General features: G+C 46.9%; 5 protein-coding genes across 5 annotated transcripts; all 5 read right to left on the bottom strand.

Annotated features, from left to right (window-relative positions):
• Positions 1–136: 136 nt before the first annotated feature.
• Positions 137–7,587, bottom strand: EDB93DRAFT_1253823 (uncharacterized protein; the record flags this gene model as incomplete). Its single annotated transcript, XM_041453525.1, has 30 exons — positions 137–197; positions 261–952; positions 1,012–1,150; positions 1,225–1,369; positions 1,423–1,482; positions 1,531–1,654; positions 1,714–1,840; positions 1,896–1,982; positions 2,039–2,073; positions 2,118–2,184; positions 2,232–2,348; positions 2,401–2,464; positions 2,516–2,588; positions 2,635–2,875; positions 2,924–2,980; positions 3,040–3,199; positions 3,255–3,380; positions 3,432–3,586; positions 3,634–3,768; positions 3,824–4,008; positions 4,059–4,303; positions 4,353–4,832; positions 4,882–5,213; positions 5,262–5,370; positions 5,419–5,859; positions 5,909–6,064; positions 6,119–6,347; positions 6,397–7,062; positions 7,114–7,341; positions 7,402–7,587. The coding sequence occupies 30 exons, from the start codon at positions 7,585–7,587 to the stop codon at positions 137–139; spliced, it is 5,922 nt and encodes a 1,973-aa protein (XP_041304213.1).
• A 944-nt stretch (positions 7,588–8,531) lies between these two features.
• On the bottom strand, positions 8,532–9,657 carry EDB93DRAFT_1253822 (uncharacterized protein; the record flags this gene model as incomplete). The annotated part of the gene is made up of 7 exons (XM_041453524.1): positions 8,532–8,666; positions 8,726–8,784; positions 8,837–8,905; positions 8,956–9,021; positions 9,083–9,223; positions 9,277–9,322; positions 9,376–9,657. The coding sequence occupies 7 exons, from the start codon at positions 9,655–9,657 to the stop codon at positions 8,532–8,534; spliced, it is 798 nt and encodes a 265-aa protein (XP_041304212.1).
• A 1,379-nt stretch (positions 9,658–11,036) lies between these two features.
• Positions 11,037–11,771, bottom strand: EDB93DRAFT_1106754 (uncharacterized protein; the record flags this gene model as incomplete). Its single annotated transcript, XM_041447656.1, has 4 exons — positions 11,037–11,085; positions 11,217–11,385; positions 11,440–11,511; positions 11,672–11,771. The coding sequence occupies 4 exons, from the start codon at positions 11,769–11,771 to the stop codon at positions 11,037–11,039; spliced, it is 390 nt and encodes a 129-aa protein (XP_041304211.1).
• A 693-nt stretch (positions 11,772–12,464) lies between these two features.
• Positions 12,465–14,555, bottom strand: EDB93DRAFT_1168086 (terpenoid synthase). The gene is made up of 5 exons (XM_041450258.1): positions 13,961–14,555; positions 13,870–13,906; positions 13,637–13,813; positions 13,299–13,581; positions 12,465–13,248 (listed from the first exon to the last, which is right to left on the bottom strand). The coding sequence occupies exons 1-5, from the start codon at positions 14,307–14,309 to the stop codon at positions 12,913–12,915; spliced, it is 1,182 nt and encodes a 393-aa protein (XP_041304210.1). The 5' UTR covers positions 14,310–14,555; the 3' UTR covers positions 12,465–12,912.
• Positions 14,556–15,674: 1,119 nt separating this feature from the next.
• EDB93DRAFT_1253820 (uncharacterized protein) lies at positions 15,675–16,913 on the bottom strand (the record flags this gene model as incomplete). The annotated part of the gene is made up of 9 exons (XM_041453523.1): positions 15,675–15,707; positions 15,760–15,767; positions 15,827–15,923; positions 15,983–16,053; positions 16,112–16,180; positions 16,237–16,302; positions 16,361–16,501; positions 16,556–16,601; positions 16,653–16,913. The coding sequence occupies 9 exons, from the start codon at positions 16,911–16,913 to the stop codon at positions 15,675–15,677; spliced, it is 792 nt and encodes a 263-aa protein (XP_041304209.1).
• Between the last annotated feature and the right edge of the window lie 320 nt (positions 16,914–17,233).

The following is a 17,233-nucleotide window of genomic DNA, read 5'->3' as shown; positions in this document are numbered from 1 at the left end:
GGCACTGTGGTGGCCATTAAACCAAAGTGACTTGCAATCAGTGCGATCAGTACTTAAGTTACGGTACGGGCCTTCATCTTTCGGGTGAGAATTATCGTCTCTAGTTCAAGTCTGACTATCGACGATTCAATTGACATTAAGTAGGAATGGTCCACATATATGTCAATCCAGAAGCATAACCAGCACAAAGGTGTTCACTAGTAGGAGAAGTGACCTCTGTCAGCAAGCTCTCTTAAGATTGGAATGAACTGTACGCGTACCCAATGAACTTCAGGGCAGTGACAGATCCTAAAGCCACATCGGATACCCCCTCTCGAGAATTCATCCGACGAACTTCAACAAACTCCCATTGCGCTTGCATTCCGGCTGGAGTCCCGTCTGCGTTCCATGTCCATAGCGTGATTGAGCCATCGTCATGACCCGTGGCAAGGATATCCAAATGCGAATATTCACGTTCATGGAACGCCAGAGAGGTGATCACCGCGTGTACAGTGTCGAGTCTGGCAATTGGTCTCGCGTTGATTGTGTGCAACGTTAACTGGGAAGCGGAACAAGTAGCGATGTATCCCGTAGACTCGTTGATGGCAGATAGATACACTTCTGCTCTTGAACTTTCATTGTTGTGCCAAATTGAATGGCGGTAAGACCCTCTGTTCAGGTCCCAAACGATAGCGCTCCCGTCCTCGCTGCCACTAACAATAACTGACCATGTACGCGATGCTGCAATACATACCACGCGTCGAGTATGTCCTCTGAGGAGATGGGTCATCGACAGCATTGAAGATGCATGCCTGCGAGACCGTCCCGAAGTTCCAACAAAACCCGGAGGCGTTACTTGAACTCGGTTGACGTGCCAAACTCGTACAATATTATCACCAGAACCCGTTACTAGAGTGTTCTGGTCCGCGAAGGCAGCACACGAAAGTGATACCTGTTCAATGACTTGGGTAACCTGAGAGGACCACGTTAGCACCGGTTCAGATCATCGTCATCAACAAGAAGATTGAATACCTTTCCGTGGGATATCAACCGCAGTGAGCGATCATTCGCGTTCTGATCCCATTCGATTTGTTCATGACTAGTGGAAGGGAGGCCGATCGCTCCGCGAGGAAATGGACGCATACCATTATCAATCAGGTCGACGGAAATACTCGACACAGCAATATCCAGCACGACTACGTCAAACAGTTAAAAGCCTGAAATGAATGGGAAAAAACTAGATACTTGCCTTTGAAAGGCTTCGGATCTCTTGTTAACGCAAGTGCGTCCTCAGGGACACCACGGACTATTGTGACAGGGAGACTCAGTAACCCTTCAAGGTTTCGTGATGGATGTGGCAAGGTGAAAAGCTTCTTGGGGGTCTGCCCGACTGCATTGCTATTAATTGACTGTTTCAGGTGACTCGGACAGGGGCTAACGCACAATTGTGAATGATTCCAACAGTAGCTTGTCGCTCAAGATCGTTGGTAATCTTTTCCAGATCTGTGTACTGCCCATCAACGAAAAGCAAATCCCTGCAGAGAAACCTACCAATTGCGCCTTCGTAACTGAGAGGGTGAAAAACGTTCACCGAATTCACATCTCGTTGCTTGCATCCCCATATGAGATCTATCCAAGCAGGAAGATTCTTGCTGACGTAGTGGCTCTCAAGGACCTGTTTAGACACCAGAATTTAATCGTTTAATCAAAACAACATTCCATCATAAAACTTACACGACGGTGTGTTACGATGAACAGGAGCGGGTCTCCTTTCGCCCACACGGGCAGTTTAACATTGTGAATCCGTTCTCCGGTAGCTTGAGAGATACCGAAGTCGAGATTTGATGAATTCTCGAGGAATCTGAACGTGGTAATCATTGTCAAATCGAACGGGACACAGAAATCAGAAGACTTACTCTGGACAAGTAAAGAATTCGGGTATCAACTCACGCACATCCCCCCGGATGTCATGCGATGCCGAGGAATATGTTCTCCTGATATCACTAAGGTATAAATTATTATACGTTGCCCTGCATACTGGTTCCGACTAAAGACTAACGTGAAAAGCCTATCGGGCAAATCCCAGTCTCCTCCCTGCGGGGATACATAAATGTTTCTCCGCACTAAAAAGAACATACCTGTAGCGTCTTGAACATACTGGTAAATGGCTGCATGCGAATATTGAAGTGACAGACGATCATCGACCTGTACTTGGTGTCAAGAAAAGAAATGGGCATATAAAATAAACTTACGAGCTGAAGTGTGTTCCGTAGTGGAATGGTTCCTCGTCAACACTGCTCAGGTTAGCATAGCGAGTTTCTGCAGCCTCACGACGCTCGGCCGTCAACGCTCCCATAGGCTTTGTGAGGCTAAAATACTGTGTCAACTCAGTCTATGATCTGAGGTAGCATACGAACTCACTCTCTGAACACGTCAGAAGATGAAAGATCCAGCACCTCTGAAACATAATCATTGAGAACCCAAGCTAAAAGTCGCCATCAGGGTCCTTGCGAAGAAGTAATCAAAAATCACTGACGAAAAACGGGGTATTGAGTTGCATCATTTGGGGTACGTCCCGATAGTTGATTGAGAATACTCAAATAACCAAACTAGTTCAAAGTGAGCGTTGAAATAAGAAATGCAAAAATCACACACATTGCTTAGCTCTCTATTCTGCCACTGCTGTTGCGCCAATTGGAGTTCTTTTTCTACTGCGCTAGTGGATGATCTACTTCTCAAAAGCGATCTAGGTATAATATGTCCAGCTGTTGAACTGGAGTCGGACGTCCTCATTTTCAAGGCTATTGACGAGAGCATCTGGGAAGCCGCTTGGCGACGTGACTTATCAAGGAAAATAACCAGCAGTGTGCGGCTATCTTTGAAGAAGATCTCGAACCTGACGATCGGGTTAGTAAAGTGACATGCTGTGAGTGACGCATCTCACCCTACATCCTGGAACAGGAACATCCGGTCAGAGAAGCCTGATACTTGTTCTAATGACCTATCACGGAAGATATTAAGTGTCACAAAAGCTAGAATAGAAAAATGTTCTTCATGTACCATCGTTGAGCCCGCTGCGAGTTCCGAACGTCCACGGCACTTCCGGATATAAGGAACAATCCTTCCGGCGCGTTACCTGCGTCGATAACTTCGCCTTCACTATTTTCTACGAGGCCTTCTAACATGTACAGGTGGGTGCGCCCAAAGATCAACATGCCAACTAAGGATCAATGATTGAGACACGCAGTGAGCAAGTCAGCAGTTCGACCGCTTACGAAAAGAATCGACGCCTGATATTCGGCAGACAGTGCTCACAGCCTCAATGACATCTCCAGGCTCGAGTTGATGCCTCACTCTCCTGAGTTTGTCCTCAGTGATCTCTTCAGCGAGCTGATGATCGCCTGGAAATAATGTAAGTCAAAATTGATAAAGCGTTGAAAGTAAAGAACAACCGTCTTCGCCTGTCCATGATGGAACCAAGGTATTTGAAGAAGTAAGTTCTGACTGGGACAGCGACAAATCTGAATCGAAAGCTGACGAAGCTTCTTCGCGACCAGTAGACTTCGAGTCCTGCACAAGCAATTCCAGGAGGCTCTCCATCTTTGTCCTGGCTGATATCATTGTTTTGCCTCTAACAACGAAAAGCTGACTGACCTGACTCTGTGCGGTCCTTCGGTCTCGTCCAATTTCCACACGCGTTTCCCAGCCATATGGGGCCAAATATCGCGTTCGGTCGTTGATGCAGATACATTTTCTTCAAAAGATGCGACTCTACGTCGCTTTTCCTGTCTATATCAACAGTCAATACATCTCAAGACCGCTGAGAATATGGATAGTCAGGTACAAGTCTAATAGAGTTTGCCTGAAGCGTTTGCGCTCCGAAACAAGAATCGTCTTTCGCCATTCTTCAAGACGCGCAGACGCTTTACAGACCGTGTCTGATTGAACAAGCCCGAGTTGTGATCCAGAAGTGTCTACAGGCTCGGCTCGTCCTTTTGACTGAGCATCAGGGCGAACGATATCAAGAATCTGTGCATATAGTCTGAGAGGGCTTCCCATATGACAGAAGGGTGGAATACCTGTTGTTTTTGAGACGTAGATACGTGCTTGCCCATCGCAACAAGTAACCCAAAGTGCGTTAGTTTGACGGATATTTTGGCATCCAACACCCTGGGAGGCTGTGTCATGGGAGAGAATATATTGAGGCCATCAACAAGTAACTGAGCAGTGCTTTGGGACCTGAAGACGCGGCGAAACGATGAACTCGACTCGTGAAGCTTTGTTAAGTCGTCGAGAATCCAGATGATCGCCTCTTTTGAAGGAGCTGCACGAAGAGTAAAATGTAATATCAAGACGGTAGACGGCGGGCCCACCTTCATCAGGCTCAGCATTATTGTTCCCGACTGACAGCCCTTGATATAACGCAAAGAGAAACACGGACAACATTTGAAGGGATCCTGAGTCATCACTGGATCTGTCTCCATTACGTCCAGGCAAAATGTCCAAAGCTGCGTCATGTACACTGCGATCCCAGACTCGAGGTAGCACGGTCTTGAGAATGCTCCAACCACTGGCCAACTCGAAGTTTTTGCTAGATGACATCGAGGCTTTTAGAATGAGTCCAAGTATGCTAATCACTTGGCAGGCAGTATGCGCGGAAGGATGGCTCCCGAGCAACAGTAAACAGATCCGTGGCATAGGGAGGGTACTAGAAAGCCTGGAGCGAAGCGAAGGGATGCGCATCATGGAAACAAGGGCTTCAAGGACTTGCTCGGCTTTATCCCTGGTACTGGATCGTAGCAAGTCTCCACGGGATGTTGTTGATCGAGGTGACGATGAAGACGATCGGGACTCTGGAAAATATTTATTGGATGAAAAAGGTTTGGAGATGAGACAGCCCACCTTCAGAAAGGGTGGCAGCTACATATGAAACGATTGGTTTGATCGCTTCCTCCGCTGTAAATGATGATTGTGCAACAAGCACCAACGTGTTGACAACAAGTGGTATAAATTCTTGTGGGTACCAGGCTGACTGAATGGTGAATAATAACTTGCGCACGATGCCTAGCTTCGACAATCGCATTTTGATGGTGAACTGCCTATACCGGCTGGCACGCAACAGGAAGGCAAAATGTTCGAGATGAGCCCGTTGAATGTCGGCACTGGTTTTTGACCACAGTTCAAAGTCAAGTGCCACGGCCTTGTATGCGATGGTGTTGACAACAGTGGATAAACTGATGGAATGTCAGTGCCTTGCATGTTAAGATAGAGGGCAAGCATACTCTGGAGAACGGAAATTTAGACCGAGGAATTCAAACAATGTTTCAAAGCTGGTCATGTTTATGAGATGATTTCGAGCTCTCAGCGTGCTCGCAAGAATATCATAACCATCTATACAAAAATCAACTACAAGCAAAATTTCACATATTCTGTACTCACGTAACCTTTCCATGTCATCAGAGTTTTGCCAACTGTTGCGAAGACAGTCAGAAAAGACGCTCAGTGCTCTGGAAAGTTCATGCGGCGTTTGAGCAAGCGCTACTAGGCGCAGCAATAGTGCCGCCCCGCCAATCTTCCACACAGCAAGATCCAGCGATTGACAGCATACTGTAAATACATTGCCTCGAGTTACAATCTGGTCCTTTTTATCGTGTGGTCGAGGGACGATACGAAATATAATCGATGAATCGCTAATAATCGGGTCTCCGCGAATGGCCTTCTTCAGTTGCGAATTCTCAGGTAGCGATGCACCTTGAGCTGTGATATGCATGTTAAGCGAAGTCGACGCTTCGTACGTTAGGAACCTGATGAGAGTCTGATCTTGGAATGACTCAGAATATCGGGGGCCCAGGTGGTGTATAAATCTCGGGAAGTCGTCATCTACATGCATTGAAGAAATTAAAGTCATTTGCTGATAGAAAATGCTTACCGAGCGCGACCGAAAGCAGGTAGGCAGAAGCCACGCACCAACTAGATCCAACTCCAGCAACATCATCGCCTACTATGAAAGTTGCAGGCGGCGTCTCATCAAACTTTGGATATGCCCATTGCAATGAGTCAGTTGGAACGCCATCAACGAACAAACCTGAAAGACGACAGGTCAAAAAATGACAGGAGCATGTCTGTCTGAAGCACGTACATACGGAAGGATGCGATGATCTATGGTTATGATACACAAGGGTGACGTGAGTCCATCGAGAAGTTGTCAGCTTCGACTTTGGAAGCACTTCAACTTTTTGAACAACGCGTGATCGGAAGGCTAACGCCCCGTTGCTGCCGACAGAGAGAGCCACGGCATCGCTGGACCCAAAAGATATGCTGAACAACTTGTGTGGCTCCGAAGGCATCCTTTCAAGCCAAATCCAGGCCTACCCACGATTCAGACGCGATCGCAATCTTGCAGATCAAATAGCCTACCATGAATGTGAACCCATGGGCAGGGAAAGTCTTCATTTCGGTGGATGATATAGCCAGTGCCGAACAGCCATCAAGTGAAAAGTGTTGTGGCCACCTCGACTTCGCACTTGAACGCAGAAGTTCAAGCATATCTTCGTCTACAGTTCCATCTTGCTTCGCAATACACTGCAGCAAATCTCTCGAGTCCTGGGTACTAGCACCCATTTCAAAAAGACGGCGAAGAATTTTTGCTAGGATATGGTGCTCCTTATCGTCATCTCCAGCGCTGCTCGTATTAGCCTTCCACGATTTGAAAAGATGCGGCAAGATGTTTTGCATGCTCAGGACAGCGAGGTTTCTATGCGTGCTATGTGTCAGATGTTCTAGAAGCCGGTAAACAATGAGCCTTAAGGCGCGATCCGTGTTCATGGTTCGCAGAATGAAGTTCCAAAGAATATTGAATGCTCCTGGGAGCTTAATACTGGCTAGACCGGGTGCAAATTCCAGAAAGTGGATATGCATCGCTTCGGTCTCAGGTAATTTTGTTCGTAACGAGCTGAAAAATTCCACAAGGATGAAATCACCGAATGAAAGTGCGAGAAAGCACCCGAGCGTCACATCCGCTGTCACTGCATTCAAGACCAGTGGATCCACAGCATCCGACAGCGAAGAGTAACCGATGAATTCCTTGGTTTTTGAGATTAAGATAGTGTTACAATCAGGTACAAAGAAACGCACCTCAAAGAACTCAAGATTCACTACATGCCCCTTCAAAGTCTCGGAGGCTAACGTAAAAACTGACTTGATACAAGCAACAACATCACGCGTCGATTGGGATTCTCGTCGTCCGATCTTTGTCGACAGTGTAGAGAGCACATGAACCAGCAAGATAAATCCGTCTGAATCGCGAAACGCGTCTTTCGTTTCGGGTACGTCACGAACAAGAATAGCAATTCGCTGCAGGAGCTACAGGATGCGATTATGGGTATCCCATGACCACTGAACATAAAACGATACGGGACTCACAGTTGTCTTCACGACTACTTCCTCAGTTACTTTCAAGGCCTCTATCGTATCTCGCATGGTTTGTTTTGCCACATGTTCACCACTGTTGCTGGGATCTGGAGCACCGCCACTAGTGATGTTAATTGCAGGCAAAGTGGGTGCGAGGTCTTCGTGACTTTGCCAGGGTGCAAGAAGGGACCGAAACATCCCGACAGGTTGAACCTTGCTCGATCAGATTCAAATCTCAATCAGTTAGAACGCGACCTAGAGAATAACGATGGGGAGATGTCGATTAGTGTTGAAGTATGTACATACGAAAGCCAACTTGGCTGGGAAATTGTTATTACATCATTACAGCGGTTGCAATATCATCATAGAAATTCGTTCCGACCAAGTACCAGTGCCAGTATGTGAGACCTATCGATATCTCTGAATATTCATGCACAATGCATGCATAATGATCCTTATATTTCTTTCGAAGGTCTACGTTGCTAAATCGGCGAGTTCGTCTGAATATCAAACGGTATCATCGTACACTACCGCACTGCCAGATCTAGGCATCACTGAGATTAGTATCTATCTCAAATCACAACATCACCGATGTGCTAACATCCATCGTGTCATTTTGAACAGCAAGTCCCTAAATATTGTGATCTGACACGATTCTCTTGCAAATCCAGGTAGCAGATCATGACGCCTCCACATACGATAAGCAAGAACACCCTCCGAGTAGGCTGTACCGGCGAAAATTGAACCAGCTTGTCTTCTGTAGTGATCTGCAGATCGTCAAGCCGTCACGTTCATCGCAAGTCCCGCATATCATCAAAATCCCTAAATTTCACAGACTGCTCTCGTAGATCGAGTGTACAGAAACCGCAGAAAACATTACATATTCAATCATAAACGACGACCGCTTGATTCCTCTAGATTTCATGGCTGAACCACACCTACAAAGTGACCAAAATCACCTAATCACGATTCCTTAGTTTGTGGGTTCCCACTGGGATTTGATTATTCGATAATTTATGGACTTACGTTAAGACAGCATCAAACCACCATCAACGGAAATCTGCGTGATCAGTTCTTCATATCAGTCGATGTACCCATGGCTTGAATGAACTTACGCATTGTCCTGACACACCAAATACAGCTTAGTTCAGATACAACCCTTGCGGAAAGGGAAACTTGCCTGTGACGAAATGGGCCTCCTTGGAAGCGAGGTATGCAACAACGCTGGCAACATCTTCCGGCTGTCCGACATATCCGACTGCAGAGGTGTCAATCGTCTGCACTGCAATTTAGCAAAGACATGTTATGGTAGTAAACACGAATCTCCTGGTTGCACCTTTTGGAAGTAGTCGACCTTGTCGCCTCGCTTTACAATTTGAGACTTCGACGCAACGACTGTCTGTGATTCAACAGGGACAGAAGGCAAAAACCTGCTTGAAGCACTTACCCATGGGCGTTGCTATAATTCCTGGAGCATAGGAGTTGACCGTAATTTTGTATTGTCCAAGTTGCAGAGCTTGATGCGGAGGTCAGTACGAATGCATGTGCATAAGGTAGTGGCCTTACCAGCCGCTTGCGTTATGCCTCTGACAGCAAATTTACTTGCACTGTACGACATCAAGGGGGACGTGGCTTCATAGTAGTATACACAATATTTTTAGGCGCCACGCTTGACTCAGGGACAACCCCTTACCTTGTATTCCTACCATGGAGCTGGCACCGATAATGCGACCGCCACGTCCCTGTTTCACCATCTGGATTGCGGCGTATTTATAGCACAGGAATGCAGAGGTGGCATTGATTCTCATCATGCGGTCCCAGCCTTCTAGAGTTTCTGTATGAAAGGTGAGTACTAAGCCAGGTGTGGTTCACGATCGATCTACGCACCATTTAAGATATCTACCATGGCACTGATTCCAGCATTTGCGACCATCTGCAGGAGTATGTCGTGAGTCCAACGATCACATATCCCGTGTCGCCACTTACAACGTCCAAGCTCCCTAGAACGTCAACTGCAGTATCAATCATGTTCGTCACCTCGTCCTCTTTACTGACATCGCAAGTCACAATGCATGTTCTAGGACGATAGGAGCTCTCTGAGCCTTCGCCTCGCCGAAGTTCGGTTGCGAAGTCTTCCAGTACCTCTTTCTTCCCGGGGAGATCATTGAGCGCTAAGTCAAAGCCGTCTTGGGCTAATCTGACCGCTATCGCACGACCAATGCCTTGTGCTGCACCGGTTATGAGGGCGACGCCTTTGGATTGAGACATTGCGGATATCGATGAGCAGTCCCATAAGCCATGGTCATTAAATACCTTTGGTAAGTTTCAAGTTCTTATCATAATATCCAGAAACAGCAGAATAAGGTGACGTCGTAATATAACGCATTTGCAAGCGTTCAACGCCACTGTCAGTCAATGATGTTGGGCCCAGCCTGACTCGGAGGCCGAGCCCTCATCATAGGGCCTTGCGCTGGATTATGGTTGGGTAAGGCCCGAGCCCACTGATGACGCCGGTAACCGGGCTCGCTCACTGGCAGGCCAGGTAGTATGGACACACCAGGAAAACTGAGAGATAGCCAGACCGACTTCTATCAGTGCTATGCATGATGGTGGAATGTCAATGATGATACGCTGGGCTTCCCAAGTTGGCAGCGGTGCTGTCAGTATGTTACATATACAGTATCGTGACCTACAACCGATCATTGCAGGGTGTCCATCACAAGCTGCTCAAATATTAGGTGACAATGTACACGTGAGCCTCATGGCCAGGGCCCAGGCTAGTGGTATGCTGACTAATCTACAACGAATATCGGAATATCAGTACTAGTGTTTGACTCTCGTACAACATTTGCCGCGCTATATATGATGTATTGGGGTATTGCAACTTGAACTTAAGGCCGACGTGAAGAGACATGATCCCGCCTTCAAGTTACGGATAATATTCCTTGAATACGTCGCTTATCTATGAGATTTGCAAATTCCCCTCGACCTCCGAGTCATCATTCGGGTGCCTCTCAAAACGTACAGTATTATCAGTTGTTTTGGCTCAACTAGACTGCTTTTGTGCAGTTCTTCCCGACAGGACAGCGCACTCCCTGGACAGAGCATCCCTGACTTCGTTATCAATTGGTAGTCCGCACTCGTTCGTTTTCCCTTGGTTTATTCGGCTCTCATTCCAGTATGTTTGATCCAACTTCATCATTTTTAATTTACCTTCAGTTCTTAATCAGTCAAAGACTGTCAACCCCTACTACATAGGCATGTGATGTTTGCAGCAGAAACTATGCCTTGGGTCTCAATTACTTAGGTTGATCACTGACCGAGTGTACACAACATTTAGAATCCTTATGTCTTACAGTTGGAGCAAGGAAAAGAGGACGTCCGGCATACTCCAAGATGGCACTCTAGGAACACTGTTCTCTGGATCTTTGACGTGCGGACTTGCAAAATACTAACGCACTGGGGCATGTCAGCAGGACTTTCGAACAGAAGAAGGATAATGACATGAGACGCCGTGATGGGCTCAGACCTAGCCCCATTTGTTTCTTCGTTTAGTACTAGTACATCGTGTTCGTAAGGCGTCCAACTTGCTAAGATAAGACAACGCCTTCGTCGATAGAAATCCAGTGCAGCACAGTGAATTCCTGTTAGGTGGCCACCGGTGTGCAATTACGAATTGCCCCGCCGTCAAACAACCTGCGTGTAGTAAACGACAAAATAAGAGTTCACCTGTAATGAAATGAGCCTCCTTTGATGCCAAATAACTGACAATGTTTGCAATATCTCGGCTAGCCATGATGTTTCGGCCGATTCCCAATCATACACACGAGTATGAAGGGAACCATAAGTAATCACCGATCTTTCCGGCAATAAAATTAGCGCCAGTAATCCTGCTATGGTGGCCCCGAAATATCATCTGTTCTGCGGCATGTTTGTAACAAAGAAAGTCTCTGTGGGCGTTAACGATGAGCATGCGCTCCCAGTCTTCAACAGTGGCTACACCAAGTCATGAGATTGCAGCGCGTACTCAAACACAAACTCTGAGCTTACTTATCAAGGCAGTGTTGGCTCCTGGAATGCCAGAGTTGGCAACCATCTGTGGAAGCATCATAAGCAAGCTTCCTGGAATGAAAGCTTAGGGTCCCACCACATCCAATCCACTCAGTTCTTTCAAGTTTACGGTGTCAGTGATCGTGTTCTTCACTTGTCACATCCGCGATCACGATACACGCTTTGCATCCCAATGCCTCGACTTCACTAGCAACAGCAGTCAGCTACTCACTTTTCGTAGGGAGCCTGTCGTTCAAGACAATGTCGAAGCTATCCCTCGCAAGCCGCAGAGCAGATCCTGTAAAGAGTGCGATCCCTTTTGTAAACAACATGGTTATGGTAGAAGGTGATGGGCTCTGTCGTTCAGCGCAACTCCATGCTACCGCTCCTGTACTTCACGGATCCCTTGTATACTGTCGCTGCTCGCGCGGCAGTGTCGCAGTGTCGTGTGTCGGAGTCGTATACTGATCTATCGCTCAATATTCTACTGATGCCATAGTAGTTCGCCTTCACCCTCGAAGTAGTGGTTGGGTAGGAGCCAGAAGCATTAGGATAGCTAGGTGAAGTACCCTCACCGTCAGGCATTCAACTTGAAGTCAGGGCAGCACCTGTATCAGTCCCGGTTTGGTAGTACGTACCCATATAGTTGTTGGCATCCGAAGCGCCAGAGTCGAAGAAGACCAAGAGACCCGATGGACAGGCACGAGATGATGAGTAGGAAATGACAAGTAGCAGGTACGAGCGCAAGTCATTGGTCGAGGGAGGTCGGGAACGGAAGGAACAGGGAGTACCTGTTGACGTCGGGACCGAAATGGTCCAAAGTAAATTTTCACCTTCAAAATAATCGAGAGCGCTTACCGTATTAATACCAGCGCCCAAACGTTACGAGCGTCTCAGTTCTTTCCAGAAACTGAGACGTGAGTCTATACCTTTATCGTTATTGTTACACCTAACTGACTCAGCGTAGTTATTCTTACCTGTTAGGTACACGCTTCGTCAATAAGAGTTCTTTCCAGAAACTGAGACTTATTCTTACCTGTTAGATCGTTTCTATCCCGCTCTACCTCTAATCTCTAGAATAGTAATACCCAATAACTTGAAACAAACTTGAAAGCTATTATCGTAGCGTCAACCACTTTCTCATAAACACTAGTGCTACTAGTACTGCCGTCAGATCATGGACACGTCGCTCGATAAATAGAATTCGTACTCGCAACCATGAACGGGTTCGAGGTTGAACTTGCGTTCATTGGTGCTCGAAGTGGAGAACCAATGATAAATTTGGGGTTGTGATGATTGGAACACATAGTAAGAATTTCTCGCATTATTAGCTTAGTTGCGGGAGCGGGACATTTACAACTTCTACAGTCAGCATAGGGGCATAGTAGTAATAATACATCGAAAACCAGGCAACAAATCACTATCGAATATGCAGGGAGGGAGGTCGTGCCTCGATCATCATAGCTCAAGATTTCAGTTGTCTTTCTGCATCAGCAAAATCCACCTTTTCCGTCGAATTTCCAGACCATTTGTGCCAAAGTACCTCTCGCTCTCGAAGCTCCATTCATAATTGGCGCGCACCCAGTTTCCCAAGCCATCACAGTACTCCCTAACTTGCGAGTCGATGGGCTCTCCCCATTTTGGAATGGCTGCCGCAGCCTCGAAGTACTTCTTCTCGAGTTTTATATGGCGATCCATCACCCATAACATGGCACCGTTGACATCCGTATCAAGGTCGTGCATGACAATTGTTACTATATTGTGACCGTCATCCCCACGTGCTTGCTCTACATTGTAGGACGTGATATCCTGTAAGATGATGAGTGACATCCGCTATATGTCTGTAGAAAGACACTGACATTGGCGAGAGCGATCATTTCAGTGGATGCCACAACTATATCCTTGATTGTTGGATGCGAAATTACTTCATCTGGGATATCGAGACCCAGCTCCAAGAGGGCGAACATAGGCTGTGCTCCGACCGATCTGCAGCGCACATCGATATGACTTTGGATGTCACGAATGTGATGCTTGTTTCGGTCAATGGCCTGCTGCATTATGCCCTCTAGACATTCATCCAATGCCGCAATCAAGTGCTTCTGCGTTTGACCACTAGCGTAACATATAGTATGTTCCCAGAATCTGCCAATGTGGTACCTAGGTCCTGATGTTGAATATGAGATAGTAAATCACTCACTGGCGAGCAACTTCTCCACCGACCCATTCCCCTTTTGGACGTGGCTTATGAGGGTGACGCATAGCATCCATTATGACGTCCTTTTGTTGACGGACCTCGTCCTCTTTCAAGCCATCTGTATATTCGTCTATGGCAAATGCAAGATTCATGAAATCGCAAGCGATGCGAACGTGTTCTGTATGTGATCCGACTCCTCAGTAAGTCATTGACTGGTATACTTATAGAGATCATCTTCACACGCGTTTAGGTTGGATAAACATGTAAGAAGGCCTGACAAAAGCGTGAGTACATCAACAGGCTTATTATAAATAAACCATGTCTTACTGAAATTGCTGCGATCGAAGGCTTGTTGTGCTTTGGGGCTGAATGCCTCAAAGCTTGCAAACCAAGCAGATGATTCAGCACGGACTTGGAAATAGTACTGATTGAGATGACGGGGAAACGGCCATCTTGCGAGTATGTCAGGTATGAAGATTTTCTTCTGAGGTTTATCACATCCATTACTAGCATTGATGGACAACAACCCCCCAGCAATGGGACGATCAAAGGCAGCCATATTGCGCTTATCCATGACCAACTGTGCTCCTAGACCTGACACTAGATGTGCGACCCAGGCAGGGACAGTGTTGAGGATAAAAGTCGCCATGCTGAAAGAACTGTGGTTTGCATCCATGCATGACTAGATTTTATATCTGCATGAGCACTGCTATTCCGGTGAATACGCCTTCGTGCTATCCCTGAAGTGTATCCTCAATTCTCTATCACTAAAAATATCAATGCGAGTATTGTGTCTAAGATCTTATCAGTCGAGATGCGATAGCCGTGCTCAACTCTTTGTACCATTACGCGATCATATTTCGGTTCCCAGAAAGGTTTGGACCCGATATGCCAATGATCCGGAATGATCAATGACAGACACCTGCGATCTTTAATGTTTGAAGCTTGAAGTTTCAGACGTCCGGGTCTTTGTAGACACTTTGTTGACAGTAGTCTGCTGACCAGTGATGAGCTACCCAGCGCAGAACTCACTATACAACACTATTCATTCTTCACATAGCGTCTATAATGTTTTGCAAGATACTAATTCATTGAATCTCTCTACGCGCCGACCATGCATGCTTCGAAAACGGAGACGCTCGAACGAAGTCGAAGTTGTCCACGTGACTCATTGATGCGGGATAATTCCAGGCACCTTGCCGTGCCGGGTAACATAGCCTGCCGGAGTTACCCGGCACCACACTTTCAGCTGAGCCGGGCCCGCAACGCTAGATATCTCTCTATATTGTACTGTGATCTACAATTATGTAAGGAAGGACTTCTCATGTGATCCAGTCGGGGTACAATATACCCCACGCAGATCTAGGGAAAGGGGACACCCATATCCCCCACCATGTCTCCTACTCTGAAACTTAAAATGCCCCGATGGAGGGTTGTCCATCGGGCAGCTGTTCCCACCGGCCGTTTCAGATGCATGAGTTTGCTACTCCAGTCCTTGCGCCGCGGCCTTGCTGATATACGCAAGAGCCTGGAAGTCGTATGATGTAGGATATACATTGTACTCGGAATCTTGAATCACCGAAGCGGTGTTCTCAGTTGAACGTATTAGTACTGAATAATCAAAGCTGGGGCAGCAAGGTCCCGGGTCACAGAAATCACCAAAGCGGTATCCTCAGTTGGATGTACCGAATAATCAAAGATAGAGCAGCAGGGTTCCAGATCACAAGAGCTCTCTCCACATCCCTGGATCCGTTATCAATTGTGGTCCGCACTTGTTCGGTTTCCCTTGGATCATATCGTTCCAATAGACTTACTCCAACTTTATCATCGATTTGCCATCGGAAGGAAGTTCTTGATCAATCAAAGACTGTCGGACCCTGATCCACCAACATGTAGCGTTTGCAACAGAAATTATGCGTCGAATCTCAATGCCTTGGGTTGCTCACTGACTGAGTTTACGCAGCATTTGGAATCACCTATTGAAGATACATTTCGTTTGTTTCTTCTTCTAGTGCACTATGCTAGGAATACGTCCAACTTGCTAAGATAAGACGACGCCTCCGTCGACAGAAATCTGCAGAACAGTGAATACATTGAAAGTTAGGTAGCCAGCACTGTGCACTTACGCATTGCCCTGTTGCAGCATCAAACAAGCTGCATGGAATCATGATGAACGGCAACATAAGAGCTCACCTGTAATGAAATGCGCCTCTTTTGATGCCAAATAATTGACAATGCTTGCAATATCTTCTGGTTGGCCATTATGTTTGATCGGCCGGTTCCCGAATAGCTGCGTGGTGTGAGCCAACGGTGCAGATACACGTGAGTATGATGGGAACAGCAACAGACCTGAATAAGGTAATTCGTCGAATCTTCGTCTGCCAGCTTGACGTTCCCTGATTGGTCGGAAATGCTATCCACTAAGTTTATGAAAGTGATCAGCTTGGAGATACATAACACGTTCACATGAAACCGTACGTATTTGGGTTTGTATGACACCCGGCGCATAGGCGTTAACCGTGATATTATATTTTCCAAGTTCAAGAGCTTGGCCAGATTCAGTGATCATTCACAGTCAAACTGTCAAAGACGTTTCTACTTACCAGCTGTCTGCGTCAATCCGCGGACAGCGAACTTGCTAGCGCAGTATGCAGCAGCTGATGGAAATCCTGCGGACAGCGCTCATATCAGCTCTTCAAGCTTGATTGCATGCAAAATAATAGTCACCGATCTTTCCAGCAATGGAACTCGCGCCAATAATCCTACCACCGCGACCCTGAGATATCATCTGTACTGCGGCATGTTTATAACAAAGGAAGACTCCGCGGGCGTTAACGGTGAACGTGCGCTCCCAGTCTTCAACAGTGGCTATACCAAGTCATGAGATTGCAACGCGTACTCAAACACAGCCTCCGGGCTTACTTTCCAAGACAGTGTTGGCTCCTGGAATGCCAGCGTTGGCAACCATCTGTGGAGACGTCATAAGCAAGCTTCCAGGAATGAAAGCTCAGGGTCCCACCACATCCAATCCACTCAGCTCTTTTACGGTGTCGGTGATCATGTTCTTCACTTCCTCTTCGATTGTCACATCCGCGGTTACGATACACGCTTTGCATCCCAATGCCTCGATTTCACTAGCAACAGCAACCAGCTGCTCACTTTTTGTAGGTAGGTCGTTCAAGGCAATGTCGAAGCCGTCCCTCGCAAGTCGCAGAGCGATACTGCGACCAATGCCCTGAGCAGATCCTGTGATAAGTGCGGTTCCTTGTTGAGGTGACATGGTTATGGTAGAAGATATGCGCGTGCCAGCTCGACAAAAATGGTACCATCGATTATATATGATGCCACAGGAATCTAGCGCTCTTTTGATATCGCTTGGAGGTGGAAGACACTAACTACTCTTGGAATATCTTCCGCGTAGCCTGGAAGCTAATCGCGGCGACAATTGACGGCAACGATTACGACACCAGCCCGTGTGGACCACCGCATAAATGGTCGGAACTCGAGAAACAGTGCTCAGTCGCTGTTAAGTATGCTTCCGAGTCCATGTGGCAACTTGCATGCTACTTGTGATTTCGGACTGTTCCGGGTGGTTATGAC

The sequence above is a fragment of the Suillus bovinus genome, assembly GCF_016758785.1.
Source record: "Suillus bovinus strain UH-Sbo-P2 chromosome Unknown EDB93scaffold_64, whole genome shotgun sequence".
Taxonomy (NCBI): Eukaryota; Fungi; Basidiomycota; class Agaricomycetes; order Boletales; family Suillaceae; genus Suillus; species Suillus bovinus.
This window is presented reverse-complemented; position numbering and strand designations above follow the sequence as displayed.

Coding starts and splice junctions, on each gene's coding strand:
- EDB93DRAFT_1168086 (XM_041450258.1), bottom strand. CDS start 14,309: ATGGATGCAAACCACAGTTCTTTCAGCATGGCGACTTTTATCCTCAAC. Junction 13,814..13,869: donor TCCAACCTAAACGCGTGTGA/AGATGATCTCTA, acceptor CGGATCACATAC/AGAACACGTTCGCATCGCTT. Junction 13,249..13,298: donor AAATGATCGCTCTCGCCAAT/GTCAGTGTCTTT, acceptor ATCATCTTACAG/GATATCACGTCCTACAATGT.